Source organism: Nerophis ophidion, linkage group LG16 (assembly GCF_033978795.1).
Source record: "Nerophis ophidion isolate RoL-2023_Sa linkage group LG16, RoL_Noph_v1.0, whole genome shotgun sequence".
Taxonomy (NCBI): domain Eukaryota; kingdom Metazoa; phylum Chordata; class Actinopteri; order Syngnathiformes; family Syngnathidae; genus Nerophis; species Nerophis ophidion.
This window is the reverse complement of record NC_084626.1, coordinates 12,642,965-12,667,447: the sequence shown is the minus strand read 5'-3', so window position 1 is coordinate 12,667,447 and position 24,483 is coordinate 12,642,965. Positions and strand designations below refer to the sequence as shown.

General features: G+C 38.9%; 2 protein-coding genes across 5 annotated transcripts in view; both read right to left on the bottom strand.

Annotated features, from left to right (window-relative positions):
* Positions 1-9,851, bottom strand: part of bicd2 (bicaudal D homolog 2 (Drosophila)) — a 49,282-nt gene extending 39,431 nt beyond the window's left edge. Inside the window, exon 1 of the mRNA XM_061874290.1 lies at positions 9,301-9,851. Within this exon, the coding sequence (XP_061730274.1) occupies positions 9,301-9,534 (234 nt within the window). The 5' untranslated portion in view covers positions 9,535-9,851. The remainder of the gene's footprint in view (positions 1-9,300) is intronic.
* An 8,485-nt stretch (positions 9,852-18,336) lies between these two features.
* tkta (transketolase a) overlaps positions 18,337-24,483 on the bottom strand; it is a 50,258-nt gene continuing 44,111 nt past the window's right edge. For all 4 annotated transcript variants that reach the window (XM_061874289.1, XM_061874285.1, XM_061874287.1 and 1 more), the window contains 2 exons: positions 23,057-23,179; positions 18,337-19,530 (listed from right to left, as the gene is read on the bottom strand). In XM_061874289.1, coding sequence (XP_061730273.1) covers positions 19,343-19,530; positions 23,057-23,179 — 311 coding nt within the window. In that variant the 3' untranslated portion in view covers positions 18,337-19,342. The remainder of the gene's footprint in view (positions 19,531-23,056; positions 23,180-24,483) is intronic.

Below are 24,483 nucleotides of genomic sequence, written 5' to 3'. Positions count from 1 at the left end.
GATGTTTGATAACCCAAAAGAAAACATGCAATTACTAAAGAATAGAAATTTAAATAGTTACCGGATAGAAAAATGGATTGAGATATGATATATACGGATGCATCAAAAACTATATAAAAAAAAATAAAGGTAAGAGCTGTAGCAGTTATCCCACAAGGAAACATAGTATTAAATAAAATAATCAGTGATAAACTATCTGTTTTTACGGGGGAATTGGTAGCAATTTATATGGCAGTTAACTGGATAGAGGAAAACAAAGCAAGGAAAGTAGTTGTGTGCTCGCAGTCCAACAGTGCATTGATGAGCATAAAAAAACATAGCATCAGAAACAAGACAAGATTTAGTTTATGAAATAGTTCAGGTAATCTATAGAATAAATAAAGCGGGAGGTGTGGTAACATTTCTTTGGGTTCCTTGGAAGATATTGTAGGATGGAATTCACAACACATAGGATATAAAGCATTATACACGTATTTAAAAAACATTGGGTTAAATAAAAGAATATAGAGTAGGGATCCATCTTGATCCACACTCCATTTCAACCAGAAGGTTGCTTGGCGGAAACAACCGCCCACCTCCGGAATCAGTCCCCGCCCATTCCCCTTAGGCGCGAAATTCATTTGAGCGAAAGACATTGGAATGAGAGGAGCTCTTTAAAGCTCCTGAGAATCTTAAAAAAGCTTACAGAAAACGAGAAAAACTTACAGCGGGTGCCTGTCGGACATTCACCGTCGTTTTCGATGATTTCCCCTCGGAGCAAGGATTCGATGTCTGGAGTCTTTGGCACAATCAAGCCTTCTCCTCTGCCTGGAACGGCCGTTGACGGACACGCCAGCTTTAAGGGGGACCAGCGAGCCGGAGATGTAAGTAAATATATGTATATATGTATCGTATACCGCATGTTTTTTTTCTTGTAAAATGAGAATCATTTGACTCACCAGACTGCGATTGTGTTAAAACGATCGCGTTAGGATCTTACGGCAAATCCTCTATAAAACAAAATAATGAATACACACAATATTAAATAATTCGAAGGTTTAAACACACCTCGATAATCATCTTCCAACTTTGTAAGACTGTTTAAGCAAAGTTCATCGTCTTTCACTTCGTCGTCATCGGCTGGTAAAAAAAAAGTATTACAACGTCGTACAAGTGCAATGCTTTTAACGTTTAAATGCTTAAATGGAGTTAAACCAATGTCTAATAACATGGTAAAGCAGAGGTAATGGTGTGTGTGTGTGTGTGTGTGTGTGTGTGTGTGTGTGCGTGTGTGTGTGTATGTGTGTGTGTGTGCGTGCGTGCGTGCGTGCGTGTCCTGTTGTTTCAGACGATCGTAAACATTTAAACTGTCAAATGGGTGGCCAGTTGCTATTCATACGACATTCTCAAGCTCCCATAAAAACTGAACCCTCCTTTGTACCCCAAACTGACCTGTTGTTTCAGACGACCGTAAAGACCAGTTGCTACGTGACACTGTGTTCTGCGATAGTTTTTTCCATCTGTTTAAATATGTTTTCGTGAGGTATGGAAGTTGTTTCAGTGCGTACGAATGTGTGTGTGTGTGTGTGTGTGTGTGTGTGTGTGTGTGTGTGCGTGTGTGTGTGCGTGTGTGCGTGTGTGTGTGTGTGTGTGTGTGTGTGTGTGCGTGTGTGTGTGTGTGTGTGAAGTGTGTGTGTGTGTGTGTGCGTGTGTGTGCGTGTGTGTGCGTGTCCACCAAAAACTTCCCAATCCACGGTAGATAACGATGAAAATATCGAGAAAGGGCTTCCGTCTCTTCTTTCTTTTAGCTGAAATAAGCAGATATCACCCATTTCGTATCTGAATACAAATCCAAAAGATCCCTCCCCTTCCAAGTCCCATTTCTCACGCAAAGACTCGGTCGGCGGCATCTGAATACGATTTAGAAACACTCGACTTTTTTGCGGAGCGTCAATGTAAGTTTTATTATTTTTATAAATCGACACAGGCGTTTCACTAATCATGACCGAATCGAACAAAGTCTTTACGCTAACGTATAAAGCTCCAAATAATGACTAAGCCTTACACCGCCCTTTTGTACCCCTCCTCTACGTGTGTGTGTGTGTGTGTGTGTGTGTGTGTGTGTGTGTGTGTGTGTGTGTGTGTGTGTGTGTGTGTGTGTGTGCGTGTGTGTGCGTGTCCACATCTCCACACGTAACATTCCCAGCCATCAATACATCGAAATCTGGAAGTTGTTTCAAACGATCGTAAACATTTAAACTATCAAATATATGGTCACATGCTGCTCAGATGACATTGCTTTCTTAAAAAAACTGATCCCTCCTCTGTTCCCTGTCAGGTCTTAACTCCACCCTCTTCCTGGTTTAACCACTCCCACCGCAGGTCTTAACTCTGCCCTTTTTCTGTTTAAAACTCCACCCTCTTCCTGGTTTAACCACTCCCACCGCAGGTCTTAACTCCACCCTCTTCCGGGTAAGCCACACCCACTTGACCTTGACATTTGAACCTGACCTTTGACTTTGACCTTTGACTTTTGACCTTTAACCTTGACCCCCTCATAAATCATTAACCTTTGAACTTGACCCCTCATAAATCATTGACCTTTGACCTTGAGGGTCATAAATCATTGATTTATGGGGGGTCATAAATCACTTTTGACTAAAGGTAGGGACTTAACTTCTCTGATGTACATTTAGTCACTAGTAGAATACAGTGATTGTAAGTAACAGAGTAAGCTCTTGAGTTGTATTACTATGTCATTTTATATTTGCAATTTTAAAATGTTTTATTGTTAATGGCAACAGTAAATCACAGTAATTTGTATTTTATGCAGCTGATGTTATTGTAATGCCAGCATTAATGGGAGCCATTGTAGTACTGGAGGGCTCCAGCAGGGGGCGCATTGTGCTGGGAGGTTTATTACGGCAGTGGTTCCCAACCACCGATTGGTACCAGCCGCAGAATCCATCCATCCATTTTCTACTGCTTATTCCCTTTTGGGTTCGCGGGGGGCGCTGGCGCCTATCTCAGCTACAATCGGGAATAATTTTTTAATAATTGTAATTATTTTTTAATTTAAAAAAAAAAAATTTTAAATGTTTTTTTTATTTTATTTTTTTTATTAAAACAACATAAAAAACGCAAGATACACTTACAATTAGTGCAACCACCCAAAAAAAAACCTTTTTTCATGACAAACCCCCCTCCCCCGGTCCGCAGCTACAAAAAGGTTGGGGACCACTGTACTTGGGGACACCAGACTTCCTCCTAGCAGTCATTACGGAAGTGAGCAGAACAAAGTTGTGTCATCGTATCTTTATAACTCAAACGTCTCCCTTCTCAAGGCGATTACATTTGCAACATTTACACAGAGGTCTGGACTAGAATGCTAACTTTCCACTGTATTTTAAGCATTGTATCCCGTCCTCTTAAGGCTTCTGGGACGTAATGATGTAACTATGTATGTATGTAACATGTGCATCAGTTTTGGATCTTGTTAGCTAATGATAGTGATTTGGATAGTTAATGTTATCTATCATTGAATGTAGGGCTGGGCGATTAATGTCTCAATATTTTTAGGTCATGTCACGATACAACATATATTTTTCGATATTTTGCCTTAGCCTTGAATGAACACTTAATGCATATAATCACAGCTGTATGATGATTCTATGTGTCTACATTAACACATTCTTGTTCATACTGTATTAATATATGCCCACTTTAAACTTTCATGCAGAGAGGGAAATCATAACTAAGTTAATTTACCAAAACTGTATTTATTAACAGTTATTGTGCAGTGGCACAAACCGTCATGTCATTTCAAAACATAAAAGGCAAGATTGTCAAAAAATTTGAAAACAAGCTGTTAATGCACTTTTGTGCATATCACGAAGATAACATATCACAACAACACTAAATTAAAGTGCACTTTTTGTACAAAATGCCACTACAATATTTTAAAACAAATAAAGTACACTTTTGTGCGTGATGTCTCACAAGATATTTCAAAAACTGTAAAATAAAAATTATATGCATAATAGGAAATCAAATTGTGTATGTCCTTCGCTATGTGGTAGGTTACTGCGGACGTTTTCTCCTGGTTTTGACAATTTCTTTCATACGGCGTTGATCTGGAAATGAAAGACACCAGGCTCGGCAATTCAAGCACTCCTTACTCTCTAGCGGGTGACTTTTTAAGTGATGCTACAAATTAATAGTGCTGCTACTTTTTGTAGCAACGCTTTTTCCGCATACTTTACATATTGCGGTTGTCTGTTCAACATCTTCCCGCTTGAAGTCAAACCACCACCAGACAATGGACCCCGTGCTGTTTTTCTTGGGAATTAATTCTTCCTCCATTTGTTACTAGATTTGCATCTTTCTTTCTCTCTACAGCTAACTTTAATCATGCCGCTACCTCTCTGCTTGGCGAGGGTGTATGACGTTGCACGCGCGACAGTAGGTGAGCTTGTTTTATTTCTCTGCGAGAAGGAGAGACAAGAAAGAGTGAGAAAAGCCTGCAGTGTAATGCCCGCAGCTAAAAGCAAATGCGTGAGAACGTATACTCGAATACTCAGAATATAGTTATTTTCTATATCGCACAGACAAACCCGCGATATATCGAGTATATTTGATATATTGCCCAGCCCTAATTGAATATATAGTCTACCATGACAACAAATTTTTGTTGTTTCTCATGGACTGCTTTTGTATGTGTGCACACGCTCGCTGTGCATACGTGTTGACAAGACAGGGTGAGTGACCACCATAAACGCCAATCATTTTACTCGGGTCGGTAAAAAATGTCATTATACAAACTTAGTAATTGTGAAAGTATTAATATAGAAAGAACAGCTGAGAATTGTCCGTAACTGTCCCAACACAACACAACACAACGATTCAACCGTTTTTTCATAAAAACCTAACAATTGATTTTGACACCAGGCCCTGGCCAGTCACGCCACTCAATAGGGAAGTAGGTCAACATCACGAGACCGTGATTTACAATGAGCAACAGCAGTGAGTCAAATGACTTCGATTTACACCATGAAAGACGTCATATGGGGACGACGATTACCTGATCGTGTTGCAACATCTAATTATGCTCACACCAGTTTCATTAGTGTTTCCAAATGGTTTGAAATACTCAACAAAACTGTAGATTAATACACCAAAAACAATCAAACTTGGACAAACCAGTGGGTCCTTTGCAAAGGGAAGTGACTATAGGGTGCGGAGGACTGTTGTCATTCAGGATGTGGGAGGAATGTGGGGAACTTTAAGTGCATTATTATAATTATTGTTATTAGGACTGCAGCTATCGATTGTTGAACTCATCGATTAGTTTGTTCAAGTAATCGAAATAAAACCCAATTTGTAGCCTCAATGTGCATTTTAGGGGATTTTTTTTAGACTTTGACTTGGACAAACTTTATTGATCCACAAGGGAAATTGTTCCACACAGTAGCTCTGTTGGAAAGGTTGGAAAGGATAACGATGGAAAAGATCGTGCACACAAGGGCTCAAAAAGAGGGCGAAAACAAAAAGATTTAAGTAGACAAAAAAATTACCAAAGTAGCAATATAAAATATAACATATAATACTTACATTATATATACAGTATATAATATCTATCCATCCATTTTCTACTGCTTGTCCCTTTTGGGGTCACGGGGTGTGCTGGAGCCTATCTCAGCTACAATTGGGCGGAAAACGGGTTACACCCTGGACAAGTCGCCACCACATCGCATGGCCAACACAGATAGACAACATTCACAATCACATTCACACACTAGGGCCAATTTAGTGTTGCCAATCAACCTATCCCCAGGTGCATGTCTTTGGAAGTGGGAGGAAGCCGGAGTACCCGGAGGGAACCCACGCAGTCACGGGAACAACATGCAAAGTCCACACAGAAAGATCCCGAGCCCGGGATTGAACCCAGGACTACTCAGGACCTTCGTATTGTGAGGCAGACGCACTACCCATTTACCATTGTGCTGCCCAGTATATAATATATACTAATATATTATAATATTATATAATATATAAAATATCTAACAAATATAAAATAAAATATATATAGAAAGTTGTTGAAATAAAGTTTTTTCTGCTTGCCATGATTTATTTTTTTTAATAATAGAAAAAAAGTAGGTGTTTATTGGCTTTGCACAGGCACAGGACAGTATAGGCACATTGGCATTTTTCTGTGTTTCTTCTTGAAACAGCGTCAACAAAAATAAAGAAAAAAAAATGGAATGGGATTGTAAAAGAAAAAAAGGGTACAAAAAAGTACAAAGTAAAAATAGATAAGTTATATCAACAGCTAAGTAAATTATAATACACTGTTATACATTGTATTAGAGTTAAGTTAAAGTACCACTGATAGTCCCACACACTTTAGGTGTGGTGAAATTAACCTCTGCATTTGACCCATCATTTTGTTTCACCCGCTGGGAGGTGAGGGGAGTAGTAAGCAGCAGCGGTGGCTGCACTCGGGAATCACTTTGGTGAGTTAACCTCCAACCCTTGATGCTGACTGCCAAGCAGGGAGGTATGGTAAATAATGAGGGTAACATTGTAATGCACAATAAATACACAACGTCACGATTGAAATTGCACTTTTAACATATGTGCATTAAGAGAAAAATGTGGCGGTATGAAAACTACTCTGTTTGCGCATTTTAAGTTTAGGGCACGCAACCACTCTATATTTGATACTTTTTTTTATTTGGTTACACTAATTAAACTATTAATCAAAACAACAGAATATAAATCACAACTTTTTTCAAATCAAATTATTTGTGACTGCGTATAATCGGTCTCTGCCACACCAGGGTCCGTTTGGAGAGACTGGAGGTGATGCAGATGAAGAGACAGGGCTGCGGAGCTAGCACTGAGCGCCAAGACGAACAGGCTTCACATTGTCTTTCCTTTGACGCATCCTCGCTCATCCATGCAGACTGGACACTGGCCGAGTTAGTGGGCAGCCGAGAGTGGAGTCGGCTCTCTTGGTTGCTTTGTTAGGTCTGCTCCTGTCTCTGGCCATGCTCCCTCCACCCCAGCAGACGATGGCGTGGAACACCGCAGAGGCCACCACAATGTATATGTTTCTTTTACTTTTTATTCATAGCTGTATGTAGAAGTGGCTGGTTGCATCAGCTCTGCTCTATTAATGTCTTTAATGTCCTTTGATGTTTGATGTTTCACTCTTACACATGTAAGAGGGATGTGTGCTATGGCTATTTATGAGTTGTATTTTCCCTTGGCTTCAGTCTGGACCCCCTCTCCAGCGATCTTGTTCTGTCTCCCTGTAATGTTTGTCTGATCTTAAATGGGATTGTGCTGAAAATTTTAATTTCCCCTCGGGGATTAATAAAGTATTTCCGATTCTGTTTCTGATTATCATTTCAGGTTTGCTACAAAGTAAGTGCCTAAACCCCACAGGACACAGCATTGCATACCTGGAACAAGTACAGACATCACTTGGTACTCCATTAGTGTGAGGAAACTATGCAATCACATCCATCCATCCATTTTTTTTTTACCGATTGTCCCTCTAGGGCAGGGGTCGGGAACCTTTTTGGCTGAGAGAGCCATACAAGCCAAACATTTTAAAAAGTACTTCCGTGAGAGCCGTATAATATTTTTTTTAAAGACTGAACACAACTAAATGTGTGCATTTATAAGTAAAACCAACATTTTTAGAGTATAATAAAATAAGTCTCTTATTCTTTTTAATAACACTGTTATTCTGAAGCGAACCAACAATAAATAAAATACTTCTTACCATCAATGCGACTTCTTGAACAGGTGCGGTAGAAACCAGATAGTTGGATTAAAATGCATGAAAATGTTTTATATTTTGAACGTTATTTTTGACACTGTGACTACCAGCAGAATTATTCATTACTTATCGTGTTAAGCAACGTCAGCTAAGATTTATCTGAGAGCCAGGTACAGTCATCAAAAGAGCCACATCTGGCTCTAGAGCCATAGGTTCCCTACCCCTTCTCTAGGGGTCTAATGCTGCTTTAAAACATTTGGGAAATATTATTAGATGTCAATGTTCGCCTGTCCTGATGTGTGTGTAAAATTTGGTGAGTTTTGAAGCATGTTAAGGGGGTCAAATTACAGCGGAAAGAGTCGGAATAATAATAATAACAATAAAGAATAATAATAATAATAATAAAACCTTAAAAATACAATACGGGCCGAATGTTGTGCTCCATTAGTGGGAGGAAACTATCCAATCACATCCATCCATCCATTTTTTTTTTTTTACCGATTGTCCCTCTAGGGCAGGGATCTCAGACACGTGGCCCGCGGGCCAATTGCGGTCCGCGAGACGTCATTTTGCGGCCCCCACCTTAATATGAAAGTATAATGTTAGTGCGGCCTGCGAGTTTTATACGAATGGCGCTTGACAGCGTTGTGTTATTTGGGTCCAAAATGGCTCTTTCAACGTTCTGGGTTGCCTACCCTTGTGTTAGTGGAAAAGTGGCAAATCAGTGAAAGCGACAGAGACGTTGCCATGGAGACGAGGGTTTTCTTACGTGCCTGGCTGCAGTCACACCGAGACACCTGTCAGTAATAACAGTCCCTGATAACCTGGACCAATTCAAAGCGTTATATATTATTTTTTTTTTATTATTTGCATTGCCTCACATTTCTTGATTCTCATTTTGTTCATTTACATTTTGATATTATTTTGTGTTGAAAATAAAAATAAAGACATTTTAAGAAATATTTTCTTGCTGCCCAGCCTCACCCAGGCTCTGCATCCAGTGGCCCCCAGGCAAATTGAGTTTGAGACCCCTGCTATAGGGGTCTAATGCTGCTTTCAAACATTTATGTGTAATCTCTGACAATTTTAGCCTCACTCGGAACACCTGCACAATATGTAATATGAGTTAATACACAAGCTAATCATAATTACGATATGATAACAATAATGTGTTGATCGTTGAGAGTTTTTTTCTTGCACAACAGTGAGGGCTTTCCTTATATTTACTTAAAAGGGAGGTAAACTATTACAGTGTAAATAATATTGTTAAATTCCATTACTCAACTGTATTTTTGGAAATACCGTTTTTTGTCAAATATCTAAATATAGCTCTTTGCAGGGAGGGTGTATTTTAAATAATAGAGGTAAGACGTAAATAATTTAAAACAAAGCGAGGTTTAGACACACGCATACAAACAGGATGGTTTTCCACTGAGACGTTCACGTCCGTGGGACTACACAGCATTCACTCTGCTACTGTAAATACTATATTACCAGATATTATATGATAAAAAGCTTATAGACTATAGTACCTCTTTTAGCTGATGCAGCTCCTGCCGGACCGACTCGTGCTCCGTCTCCAGCTCATCAAATCGCTGCTTGAGCTGCTGCTTCTCCTCCAGCACCGCCAGTCCGTATTCCGCCGCCTGGATCTTCTCCTTCGTCGTTTCTCGCAGCTCCCGAGAAAGTCGTTCCAGCTCGGATCGGAGCCACTGCGGCCCGGCCTCCGTCACCAGCACCGCTTCGGGGTAGTCCTGGCCCTCCATGGAAATGTCGGCGAACCACAGCTGTACAAAAAAAAGGGACCCAGCCCTTTGCTAAAGTAGCCGCGGGAGTGAAAGGGGAGAAGGCGAGCAGGACTTGGAATCACTGCCCTGTGCTGCTTCTGAAGCGCATTGTTTGGACTTCACTGAGCTCTACCGCCATGATTATACATCTCCGAACCTCCAGCTGGACGTGGCGGCTTCCATTCCATTCTCAATTACTTTTCCTGGGTTGTTCTATTCTTGAAGCTGACGGACGAAACTTGAGTTGAGAGATAATCGAGCCGGGAGGGGAAAAAATGCCCCCGCACGGCATTCAAATGAGCTTTGACGGAAAGGGAAATGTAGTTTTTATTCCACCACTCGCGTATAGACTTTAATTGGATTAGACTACAAAACCCATAACACACTGCGGTGTTCTGATGGAACCGTGCGGCCATGCATAATAGACCTAGATCAGTGCAGATGCTGCTCTCTACAGGTTGAAAAATAAATAGCAACTGTATTCGCAAAGCATTTTTTAAATAAATAAAAGCCGATTAAATAGATAAAATATTATGATCTAAAATGTGAAAAACATTTTGAAATGAATAAATATGAACATTAAATCATCAAAAATTACGTTGGACCTATTCAATACAACATCTATTTTATAAACAAGAATGTGTATTTATTTTTTTTGACTAGTTTAAAGTTACTTGATTTAAAGGCCTACTGAAACCCACTACTACCCACCACGCAGTCTGGTAGTTTATATATCAATGATGAAATATTAACATTGCAACACATGCCAATACGGCCTTTTTAGTTTACTAAATTGCAATTTTAAATTTCGCGCGGAGTATCCTGTTGAAAACGTCGGTATGATGACGCGTATGATGACACGTGCGGGTGACGTCTCGGGTTGTAGCGGACATTTTTTTACAGCCCGATCAAAGCTATAAGTAGTCTGCTTTAATCGCATAATTACACAGTATTCTGGACATCTGTGTTGCTGAATCTTTTGCAATTTGTTCATTTAATAATGGAGAAGTGAAAGAAGAAAGATGTAGGTGGGAAACGGTGTATTGCACACAGCCGGTGTTTCCTTGTTTACATTCCCGAAGGTGAAGCTTTACTATGGAACAGAGCTGTCAAGCGAACATGGTTCACGGGCAGGTTTCGGTGATAAAATTGTGGTAATAAGTCGTCTCTTACCGTAGACATGAGCGTAGCTTGCGTCCTGCAGCTGCGGACTTTCTTGCCTCTTCCCACCGGAGACACTGGCAGTCCCCACACCCGCGGCCACACCACTCCAACTTTCAGGTACCATATAATCTCACTAAAACACTAGTAACACAATAAGCAGATCAGGGATTTTCCAGAATTATCCTAGTAAATGTGTCTAATAACATCTAAATCGCTCCCACTGCCCTCGCCTTTTTTCATTTTTTCTATTCCTTCACTCTCACTATCCTCATCCACGAATCTATTCATCCTCGCTCAATTTAATGGGGAAATCGTCGCTTTCTCGGTCCGAATCGGTCTCGCTGCTGGTGGCTATGATTGTAAACAATGTGAGGATGTGAGGAGCTCCACAACCCGTGACGTCACGCGAACATTGTCTGCTACTTCCGGTACAGGCAAGGCTTTTTTATTAGCGACCAAAAGTTGTGAACTTTATCGTCGAAGTTCCCTACTAAATCCTTTCAGCAAATATATGGTAATATCGCGAAATGATCAAGTATGACACAGAATGGACCTGCTATCCCCGTTTGAATAAGAACATCTCATTTCAGTAGGCCTTTAATGCATTTCATAGATTTATCCATCCATCCATTTCCTACCGCTTATTCCCTTTCGGGGTCGCGGGGGGGGGGGGGGGGGGGGGGCGCTGGCGCCTATCTCAGCTGCATTCGGGCGGAAGGCGGGGTACACCCTGGACAAGTTGCCACCTCATCACAGGGCCAACACAGACAGACAGACAACATTCACACTCACATTCACACACTAGGGCCAAACAACCTAAAAACAGTTAAATTATTTTATTTCATGGACATTTCATGGTAATGCAGCACATTATCTATTGTCATTTTCATTGAAATGATCATTTAGTGGCCACTTAAGTTGTGTACAATAAACATAACACAAACAAAATAGAATTTACTAATAAGGAATTTAAAAAAAAGAATATAGAGTACTGGCCAAAAGTTTGAACACACTTTCTCCTCATTCAATGCATTTTTGTAGATTGTCACTGAAGGCATCAAACTATGAATGAATACACATGGAGTTATGTACGTAACAAAAAAAGGGTAAATAACTGAAAACATGTTTTATATTGTAGTTTCTTAAAAATATACACCCTTTGCTTTTATTACTGATTTGCACACTCTTGGTATTCTCTCTATGAGCTTCAAGCACACCTGGGAAGTGAAATTCATTTCAGGTAATCTTGAAGCTCATCAAGAGAATGCCAAGAGTGTGTGAAAAAGTGATCAGAGCAAAGGGTGGCTATTTTGAAGAAACTAGAATAGAAGTCATTTCAACTTTTTTTGTTAAGTACATAACTCCACTCCAGCACCCCCGCAACCTTGAACGGGACAAGCGGTAGTAAATGGATGGATGGATGGATAACTCCACATGTGTCCTGTTGTGATCCGGCTTCCGGATCACACATCTCTAGCATGTTTGTCTTTTTTGTATTGTCCTATGTTTTGATCATGTTTTGGACTCTACCGATCCCGTTTGTTAGCGCACTTCCTTATTTACATTCATCACCATGACAACTTAATTTGCTCCTCCTGCACGCTCCGTCTACACACCGGTTTTTTATTACGTTCTCTATATTTAAGCCCACCTGTTACTCTAGTTCAGCCTGGCTGTTTCGTTTGCTCACGCAACAAGTTACGATTGCTTATCCTCATTGTTTTCACTCTGCTAAGTTTTAGCTTAGCTTTCCGCGCGCTCGGCTCGCGCTGCTTTCGGACTTTTGAACTCTACCCTTGCTACAAGTAGCATTTAGCTTACCGTGCGGTGGCACGCCTTTTCTTTTCCTTTGTCAAGTGTTTTGTTGTGTTTTATTATTAAATCTGGTTCCTACCTCCAGTCCTGCTTGCTCCCGTCTTTGGCATCTTGGGGCCGACACCTACGCGCATCACAATGCGCCCACCATATCGTAACATGTCCATTCATATTTTGATACCTTCAGTGACAATCTACAATGTAAATTGTTATGAAAATAAAGAAAACGTATTGAATGAGGAAAAGGTGTGTCATATATACATACATACATACACACACACACATATATATATATATATACACACACATATATATATATATATATATATATATATATATATGTATACACATATATATATATATATATATATATATATATATAGGGCAGCACGGGGGGTTAGTGCATCTGCCTCACAATACGAAGGTCCTGAGCAGTCCTGGGTTCAATCCCGGGCTCGGGATCTTTCTGTGTGGAGTTTGCATGTCCTCCCTGTGACTGTGTGGGTTCCCTCCGGGTACTCCGGCTTCCTCCCACCTCCAAAGACATGCACCTGGGGATAGGTTGATTGGCAGCACTAAATGGTCCCTAATGTGTGAATGTGAGTGTGAATGTTGTCTGTCTATCTGTGTTGGCCCTGTGATGAGGTGGCGACATATGTATATGTATATATATATATATATATATATATATATATATATATATATATATATATATCCATCCATTTTCTACCGCTTATTCCCTTTCGGGGTCGCGGGGGGGGGCGCTGGCGCCTATCTCAGCTACAATCGGGGGGAAGGCGGGGTACACCCTGGACAAGTCGCCACCTCATCGCAGGGCCAACACAGATAGACAACATTCACACTCACATTCACACACTAGGGCCAATTTAGTGTTGCCAATCAACCTATCTATATGTGTGTGTATGTGTGTGTGTGTGTGTGTGTGTGTGTGTGTACTATATATATATATATATATATATATATATATATATGTTCAAATATAAAACCCATTACATATTATCCTGATTTAAAAAAAATATTTAATGTAATTTGTATTAAAATTAAATTACATAAACACTTTAATGACATTTTCATGGTGATCCGCACATGATGTATTCTTATTCGCTCTTTTTTTCAATATTATTTAAAACCTTTATTATTTAATCTCGTTTATTTTATGATTTATTGACTTTTTCATCGACTTTTCATGCTAATGCGGTTATTTTAATGGTCATTTAGTGTCACTTAAAGGGCAATGGCACTTTTAAAAAGAAAAGTGCCTTTACCAATGTTTACCATTATTATGAGAGACAAGAAGACAGATGTATTTTTAATGCATTCAAAGTCGTACATAAAGTGTAACGATCGGCTCTGCCAGAGTAGAACCCCAATGCAGAGAAGAAAAATTAAGAATAATACTAAAAAGAGCACTCAAAAAGGTCTGATGCTCCTTGCTTCCCTGCTCCCTGCAAGTTTACCCGACAAGTTGAGACACTTTGACAGCCGTTTTAGAATAGAATAGAATAGAATAGAAAGTACTTTATTGATCCCTGGGGGAAATTCAGCACCACAGTTCGCTCACAATAGACAATAATGATAATAAATAATATATGACATATTTTATATATATAATATATGAATGATATAAATATATTCTACATATATTCTACATTTAAGTTTGGACCTGGAACTGGTGAGGACGACACAAACAGCGTTTGTACCCCCCACCCCCACCGTGTTTCTTTGCGAGGATTATGAGACATTTTTCATCTAAATGGGAATATATGAATATCCTAGCAGTCGGCATCCTAATGACAGCCGACCTTGTACAGTGAGTGATGTTTTATTATGTCTATTGGCTCTCATAAATCTGCAGTTATCAGTAATCGGTGATGAAGAAAAATAAAGTGAACGTCAAGATGCGTTTTTAAAATGAATCTGCAATGAGCAAAATACTTAAATATTACATGTTATTAAAAATGTGCCTGTAACTACATTACATGTATACTTAAATAATTTATGTAAAACCTTATTGGATGTTTTTAAGGGGCTTTGTACGCAAAATTGAATGGCTCCCATAGGCTCTATTGTAACCAGACTTTATTTACGTTTATTTAATATTTAGAATGCATTAAAAAAAATCCATCCGTCGTCATGTATTTCATGATTGTGAGCAATAGGCAAAATTCCCAAAAAAGTGAAGTTCCCCTTTATCTATCCATCCATCCATCCATTCATCCATTTTCTACCGCTTGTCCCTTTTGGGGTCGCGGGGGGTGCTGGAGCCTATCTCAGCTGCATTCAGGCGGAGGGCGGGTTACACCCTGGACAAGTCGCACTCATCGCAGGGCCAACACAGATAGACAGACAACAATCACACTCACATTCACACACTAGGGCCAATTTAGTGTTGCCAATCAACATTACCCCAGGTGCATGTCTTTGGAAGTGGGAGGAAGCCGGAGTACCCGGAGGGAACCCACACAGTCACGGGGAGAACATGCAAACTCCACACAGAAAGATCCCGAGCCCGGGATTGAACTCAGGACTACTCAGGACTTTTGTATTGTGAGGCACCTGCACTAACCCCTGTCCCACCGTGCTGTCCCCACCTTTATCTAGTCAAGAGGAAATAAGTGTCATGTGTGCAGGTGGCTCCATCCAATGACCCAGAAACCAGGCACTAAAACAAACGGCAGATCATGACATAAAGCCCTCTAAATAACCATCTAACCAACAATGCTCCATTTACATTCTGTGACTTGAATGTCAACCAAGTATTAGTGATATTGTTATTATAAGCGCTAAAGCAGACAATCTATTTATAACGACACTGTCATCTGAGAGAATTAACTAGCTCATGCTGCTTTTTTGACATCAGCTGGTGAGCAGCTTTCTCGCCTCGAAGCTTGTGAAAATGTATTCTCAATCATAAATCATGCCTCTCACCTTGATATTAGAAGGATGCAGACATTATTCGACAAGTAGGTTCCATTGTAAGCGGACTTTGGATCTCATTAATTGGACATGTATAATGCATACAAAAAGAAAACCATTTGTGTGCTTGTCTGACATAAGGATTGTGATTGATTCCAAAAAAAGTGCAGTTCCCCTTACAATGGAGCCTATTGAAGTCTCTCTATTCTGCTTAAAAAGCCCATAAAAACATTCAAACACCTCCATTGAGGTTTTATATATACACTGCAAGTACATATGTAATGTAAAATGGACACATTTATATTAACATTTAATATTTATGTATTTTGCTCATTTTAAGCATACGCGGCTTATTGATTTCAAAAACGCATCACAACATTTGCTTTTTTCTTCAACATCACTGATTATTACTCACTGCAGACTTCATGACAGCCAACATACAAAATAAAACATCACTTACTGTACAATATCTGCTGTCATTCGGATGTCGACTGGTAGAATCTTGTTGTTTTGCCGTTTAAAAGAAGATGGGGGTAGAACCAAGCGTCTTTTTGTGTTGTTCTCACCACTTCAGGGTCTAAATTGGCTGTTAAAGTGTACCAACTTGGAATATTACTTCCTCATCTGTCTACTCGCCAGGTGAGAGGCATGATTTATGATCTATAATAAACCTCTACGAGCCCTGACACGAGAAAGCAGTTCACCAGCCGAAGATGTCGACATAGCCACACAAGCTTGTACGGCGGCGCTATAAATAGTTTGTCTGCATTAGCGCTTATAATGACAATATCACTAATATTTGGTTAATATTCAAGTCTTGAAATGTAAATGGAGTATTGTTGGTGGTTTTTGGATGGTTATTTATTTGGTTTTATGGGCAGAATAGAGGCCCTTCCATTGGTTGCGCTGCGAACAGACTTTTATTTACGTTTATTTGCAAGTTATAATGCATTATAAGATACATCCGTTGTTTTGTCTTTCATAAAGATTGTTAACGATAGGCAAAATTGCAAAAAAAAAGTGCAGTTCCCCTTAAGGCTGTGTGCAATTAAACAATTCACCAATAAATATTAAATGAATAAACAAACTGAAACAAAACCCAAAAATTGTGTTTATAATGTATATTTTCTTCTGGATCTACTCTTTGTTTTATGCTGCGGCTGTTACATATACTGTAATATTGTACATGGTAATTGGGATTTGTTATATATTATATATGGTAATAATATAATATAATATAATAACTTAATATATCAGGATATATTAAATACTATATATATATATATATATTATGTAAATATTACATATATGTTACATTTTATATTGCTACTATGGTATATTTTTAGTCTACTTAATACCTTTTGTTTTCGCCCTCTTTTTGTGCACTTGTGTGCACGATCCTTTCCAACCTTATCCTTTCCATCCTTTATAACTGAGCTACTGTGTGGAACAATTTCCCTTGTGGATCATTAAAGTTTGTCTAAATCTAAAATAAATAAAAATAAGGAAAAAATATGCACATTTCAAATTTAAAACAAATCTATTAGTGGACTTATAAAATATACTATATATTTTAAATAAACAATACAGTGACTTCACGGTGGAAGAGGGGTTAGTGCGTCTGCCTCACAATACGAAGGTCGTGCAGTCCTGGGTTTAGTTCCAGGCTCGGGATCTTCCTGTGTGGAGTTTGCATGTCCTTCCCGTGAATGCGTGGGTTCCCTCCGGGTACTCCGACTTCCTCCCATTTCCAAAGACATGCACCTGGGGATAGGTTGATTGGCAACACTAAATTGGCCCTAGTGCAGGGGTAGGGAACCTATGGCTCTAGAGCCAGATGTGGCTCTTTTGATGACTGCACCTGGCTCTCAGATAAATCTTAGCTGACATTGCTTAACGGTAAGTAATGAATAATTCCGTTGATAATCACAGTGTCAAAAATAACGTTCAAAATATAAAACATTTTCATGTCTTTTAATCCATCCATACGGTTTCTACCGCACCTGTTCAAGAAGTCGCATTAATGGTAAGAAGTATTTTATTTAGTGTTGGTTAGCTTCAGAATAACAATGTTATTAAAAAGAACAAAAGACTTACTATACTTTAAAAATGTTGGTCTTACTTAAAAAGGCATGCATTTAATTGTATTCAGCCTTAAAAAAAGTATTATATGGCTCTCACGGAAATACTTTTTAAAATATTTGGCTTGTATGGCTTTCTTAGCCGAAAAGGTTCCCGACCCCTGCCCTAGTGTGTGAATGTGAGTGTGAATGTTGTCTGTCTATCTGTGTTGGCCCTGCGATGAGGGGGCGACTTGTCCAGGGTGTACCCCGCCTTCCGCCCGATTGAAGCTGAGATAGGCGCCAGCCTTCCCGCGACCCCAAAAGGGAATAAGCGGTAGAAAATGGATGGATGGAATACAGTGAATTTATTTCCTGACATTTTAGAATTGTTTAACATAATTTGTATTTCATAAATTAAATCATTTAACAACTTAAGCAAACAAACTTTCCACAATAATGTGGCACATTGTGTTGTTATTTTTATCTAATAATTATTTTCTTGTTATTTAACAATTTTATTTTAATGCTGCAGGCCATTATTTTATCTAATGTTTTTCCTAAGTAATGTAACTATTATTTTTTTCCATTGGGCATGACATGCTATAAAAATACTTATTACCCTAATACAATTACAATAAAATAAATCAGGAATAAATAATCTAATTGTTATGAATAAATAACATTTTTTTATTTTAATATAAATAAAAATTATCTAAAATATTTTTATGTCAAGGCATCATCATTTACTTAGAAGGTAAATAATAATAATTATTATAATAAAAGTGCATGCAAACACAAGGAATCAAATGTAGAGGGTTTTATTACATGAAGATTAGTACTTAGAAAACTTCAAGCAACAGTTCTTAGGATGACAAATTAGATGTGAGTCTGCCTTAACGGTCACAACCAAATTTCCATCTCTTAAAAAAACACATGATTACACTGCTTGTGCCAAGTGTGCACTAAACAAAGTGTGAGGCTGATGACAAATCAACAACACAACACACTCTGCTACATTGGAATTGTCTAAAACATGCGTGCGTGTGGTTTTGGTTTCAACCTTTCACCAAACTACATTTGTTTGATATCTTTTTTCTCCACTAACTTCTACAAACAACTTTTTTTCTTTCTGACACTGTCGCCATGACAACTACGTTAACACTAATCCTGCCACCCAATCGTGGGCACTACATTTGGAACGATACAATATATTCCAAAAATTGAAAAAAACACCGCCACCTTAATGAGGTTACTTCAAAAGCATTCTCCAGGAAACACATGAAAGCATCACGACATGTAAAAAGACGTGTGGGGAGCGTGTGTGTGTGTGTGTGGGTGTGTGTGTGTGTGTGCGTGTGTGTGTGTGTGCGTGTGTGTGTGTGTGTTCGATGAATGCATGAAAGAATAGCAAAAGTGAATTCTACCCTGAAGTGTACATCACATAATCACAATCACAAACTTTTGGAAACACCTTAGAGAATTCACAGTGCAAGAATGGAGAGGATTTGGTGTCATGTGACTGTTTAAGACAGGGGTGTCCAAAGTGTGGCCCTCAGTCCCATTTTTATTGGCCCTTAGGGAATATTTTTTTATGTAAAATGAAGATAAGAGGATAAAAAGATACCACGCTAGCAGTAATAATTACTAAGCTATCTTTTATAGCTTCTCATTATATCCCAACCCACAATAGTGAAACTTAAGTGTTTAATAAGATATTAAACAGTAATTTTTTTCTGTAGTGGCCCTTGTTTGGACACCCCCCGGGTTAAGAGGTTTGATCAGAAATGGGCGTGGCGAGAAGAGGACTTTTACTTGGCGTTGGTGGAGGTGCTGAGCATCTTGCGTATGGCCTGAGCGATGGCGTCACGATCGATGCCGTAGATCTTGAGCAGCTCTTGAGGTTTGCCGCTGTGCGGGACGTGAGACACGGCCAGACGATGCAGATTGAAGCCTGACTCGTTGACCACCGCTGAGCAGACAGCTTCACCAAGACCACCTGCGGGGGAAAAAATGTGTCATGCATGATGTCCACTAATACGCCGTCGTAGGAAATTAACAATTCAAGAAGGAAATATACGTCATGGTACCCAACATACATATTAAATCATTTACTAGAATTGAATAGAACCCACTTCAATACACTTAAAAAATGTCATAAAAAATATGCAAATGTATAGACTATTTTTATTTAATAAGATTGTTTACCAGATTAAAATAGAAGGCCTCTATTGTCATTGCAGTATACTTGACTGTAAGTGCAGTGAGGCAAGTGTTATTAAATAGATTTTTAAATAATATACAAAAACAATTATAGAATGATAAAAAAAAACATAAAATAAGACAATGTAAATAAAAATGATATGTTTATCAAAATGATTTACCAGAATAGAATTCCTTTATTTTAATTGCAATACGCTTGACTATATACGGTGCTATGAAGTGAGGTTAACAGCTTTATTCCAGAAATATAAAGAAATAAAATATACTATATGAAAAAAAGAATATATACACATATAAATATACAGTGGGGCAAAAAAGTATTTAGTCAGCCATGGATTGTGCAAGTTCTCCCACTTAAAATAATGACAGAGGTCTGTAATTTTCATCATAGGTACACTTCAACTGTGAGAGACAGAATGTGAAAAAAAAATCCAAGAATTCACATTGTAGGAATTTTAAATAATGTATTTGTAAATTATGGTGGAAAATAAGTATTTGGTCAACCATCTAATGGTTGACCAAATACTTATAGCTCTCACTGATGCAAGGAGGTTTTGGCTCAAAATCTCACGACACATGGCCCCATTCATTATTTCTTTAACACGGATCAATCGTCCTGTCCCCTTAGCAGAAAAACAGCCCCAAAGCATAATGTTTCCACCCCCATGCTTCACAGTAGGTATGGTGTTCTTGGGATGCAACTAAGTATTCTTCTCCCTCCAAACACAACGAGTTTATACCAAAAAGTTCTATTTTGGTTTCATCTGACTACATGACATTCTCCCAAACCTCTGCTGTATTGTCCATGTATCCATTTTGGTATTAAATCAACTCATCGTGTTTGGAGGAAGAACAATACAGCCAAAACCTCCTTCCATCAGTGAGAGCTTTGAATGGTTGACCAAATACTTATTTTCCACCATAATTTACAAATAAGTTCTTTAAAATTCCTACAATGTGAAGTCCTGGATTTTTTTGTCACATTCTGTCTCTCACAGTTGAAGTGTACCTATGATGAAAATTACAGACCTCTGTCATCATTTTAAGTGGGAGAACTTGCAGAATCGGTGGCTGACTAAATACTTTTTTGCCCCATTTATATATATATATATATATATATATACATATATATATATATATATATATATATATATATATATATATATATATATATATATATATATTAAATACAGGGACTGTATTTAAAATCGAGTACATATACTGTATTTATGTACTTTATTTAAGTACTGTATATACCATATTTATGTACTGCATCAATGTATTATATTGTATGCATTGTATTTATTAACTTTATTTATGTAATATATTTAAGTACTGTATTGATGTACTGCTTTTAAATACTGTATTTATGTACTGCATTTATAAATAAATAAATAAATGGGTTGTACTTGTATAGCGCTTTTCTACCTTCAAGGTACTCAAAGCGCTTTGACACTACTTCCACATTTACCCATTCACACACACATTCACACACTGATGGAGGGAGCTGCCATGCAAGGCGCCAACCAGCACCCATCAGGAGCAAGGGTGAAGTGTCTTGCTCAGGACACAACGGACGTGACGAGGTTGGTACTAGGTGGGAATTGAACCAGGGACGCACGGGTTGCGCACGGCTACCCTCCCACTGTGCCACGCCGTCCCTTAATTACTGTATGGAAATACTGTATTTATGTACTGTATTTACAGTTTGTACTTTATTTAAGTACTTTATTTATGTACTGTATTTAAGTACTGTGCTTATGTACTGTATATACGTGTTGTATTTATGTACTGTATTAATATTCTGAACTCATATACTGTTTTTAAGCATTATATTGTACAGTATGTACTGTATTTAAGTGCTGTACCATATACTGTAATCATGTATTACATTGTATGTACTGTACTGTTTTTGTGTGCTGCATTTAAGCACTGGAGTTATGTGTTACATTGTACAATATGTACTGCATTTAAGTACTGTATTATATACTGTAATTATGTGTTATAATGTACATACTGTATTTGTATACTGTATTTGAGAACTGTATTTATGTACTACAGTATATTGTATCTACTGTATTTATGTATTATGTTGTATTTACTGTATGAAAGGGGAACTGCACTTATTTGGAATCATCGTGAAGTATAAATGTAATGTAGTAACAGGCACATATATAATAGCATTTAATATTTACATATTTTGCTCAGTTTAAGCATACGTGACACATTAATTAAAAAAGGCATCCCAACGTTTGCTTTTTTAACAACATCACTGAATATTGCTTGCTGCAGACTTTGTGAGAGCCAACAAATATTACAAAACATCACTTACTGTACAAGGTCGACTGTCATTAGTATGCCGACTGCTAGGATGTTCATATATTCCCATTTAGATGAAGAATGACTCAAAATCCTTGCGAAGAAAAGGGAGGTAAAACCAAGCGTCTATTCGAGTCGTTATCGCCTTTTCCGAGCCTAAATTGACCGTCAAAGTTTACCAACTTGTCGAAATACATTTTCAGCCGTCTCCTATCCAGGTGAGAGGCATGATTTATTATCTGCAATAAACTTCCAGGGAGCAGTGAAGCGACGAAACAGCTGACCACAAGCTCGTGATCACGGCGCCGCTATAAATAGTTTGTCTGCGTTAGCTCTTGTAATAACAATATCACTAATACTTGGTTAATATTCAAGTCACAAAATGAAAATCGAGCATTGTTGGCACTTTTTGGATGTTTTTTTTATTGGATTTTAAGGGCAAAAAAGAGGACTTCCCATTTGCTTCGCAGTAAACAGACTTTTATTTATGTTGTTTTCAAGTTAGAATAAAAAAAACAAATAAACATCTGTCCTCAGGTCTTTCATATTGATTGTAAAATGATATGCAAAATTCCCCGAAAAGTGCATTTAAGGGACTATTTAATTTATGTATTACATCGTACGTAGTGTAATTATGTATTATATTGTATGTCCAGTCAAGCGTGTGGCATCCCAATGAGAGCTAGCTGCCTGGGCAGACATAGTGTAGGGCGCGTCTGCCCGTGCTATGTAGGTCACAAATGCTCCTGCAGGCACATGCTGAGCTAAGGAAAAGTGACAGCACGCTGCCTCTCTGACTTTCGATAGCTTGTGTGCAACGAGGCCACTCTGCAGCCCGCCAATCGGAGAACGCCAGCACATCGTGTCTTATTCTGAAAGCCAATGGCGGGGTGCCAGCGCAACACACCAGAGGATGCTGGTTCGATGCCCTGACTGCATGCACAAATGAATCCTGCTACCATAGAATAAACCATAAAGATTACCTTCATAGTAATGGTCCTCCACAGTGAGGATTCTTCCCCTGGTGGCACGCGTGTGCTCGATGATGGTCTTGGTATCGAGGGGTTTGATTGTGAAAGGATCGATGACACGCACAGATATCCTCTCTGGATCAACAATGGAGGACATACAGGAAAAGATGGTTCGAATATCTTGATTGGCGTCATACATTAAAAAACTCAAAAACCGTGAGTTTGGCATGTTGTGTAATTCGTAAATAAATACAGAATACAATGATTTGTAAATCATTTTGAACTTATATTCAATGGAATAGACTGCAAAGACAGGATATTTAATGTTCGAACAGAAAAACTTTATTTTTTTCACTATGTCCACAGTTTCCATAAACAATATGAAATATGGACTCATCAGAACACTTTAACACTTTGCATCAGTCCATCTTAGATGAGCGCAGGTCCAGTGAACCTGGCGGCGTTTCTGGGTGTTGTTGATAAATGGCTCTGGCTTTGCATAGTAGAGTTTTAACTTACACTTACAGATGTAGCGACAAACTGTAGTTACTGACAGTGGTTTTCTGAAGTATTCCCGAGCCCATGTGGGCCTTTACACATTGATGTCGGTTTTTGATGCAGTACCGCCTGAGGGATCGAAAGTCACGGGCCTAGCCGCTTATGTGCGGTGATTTCTCCAGATTCTCTGAACCTTTTGATGATATAACGGACCTTAGATGGTAAAATACCTAAATTCCTTGCAATAGCTCGATGAGAAATATTTTTCTTAAACTGTTGGACAATTTGTTCACGCATTTGTTCACAAAGTGGGGACCCTCGCACCGTCCTTGTTTGTGAATGACTGAGCCTTTCATTGAATCATGGCACCCACCTGTTCCCGTTTAAAGTTAAAGTACAAATGAGTGTCACCAGGGGCGCCGAAAAGGGGGGGTAAAGGAGACGGATTCTAGGGGCCCATGGTGGAGGGGGGCCCAGAGAGGCCCCTAATGATGAAGAATATATATGAAATTATGTGTTGGGGGCCCTGTAAAGATTCTTTTCATGGGGCCCAAAATCCCTAGCGGCGCCCCTGAGTGTCACACACACACTAAGTGTGGTGAAATGTGTCCTCTGCATTTGACTCCTCCCCTTGTTCACCCGCTGGGAGGTGAAGGGAGCAGTGGGCAGCAGCGGTGGCTACGTCCGGGAATCATTTTTGGTGATTTAACTCCCAATTCCAACGCTTGATGCTGAGTGCCAAGCAGGGAGGTAATGGGTCCCATTTTTATAGTCTTTTCTTTGGTATGACTCGGCCGGAGTTTGAACTCACGACCTACCGATCTCAGGGCGGACTTAGCCTATTCACCTGTGGGATGTTCCAAATAAGTGTTTGATGAGCATTCCTCAACTTTATCTGTCTTTTTTTGCCACTTATGCCAGCTTTTTTGAAACATGTTGCA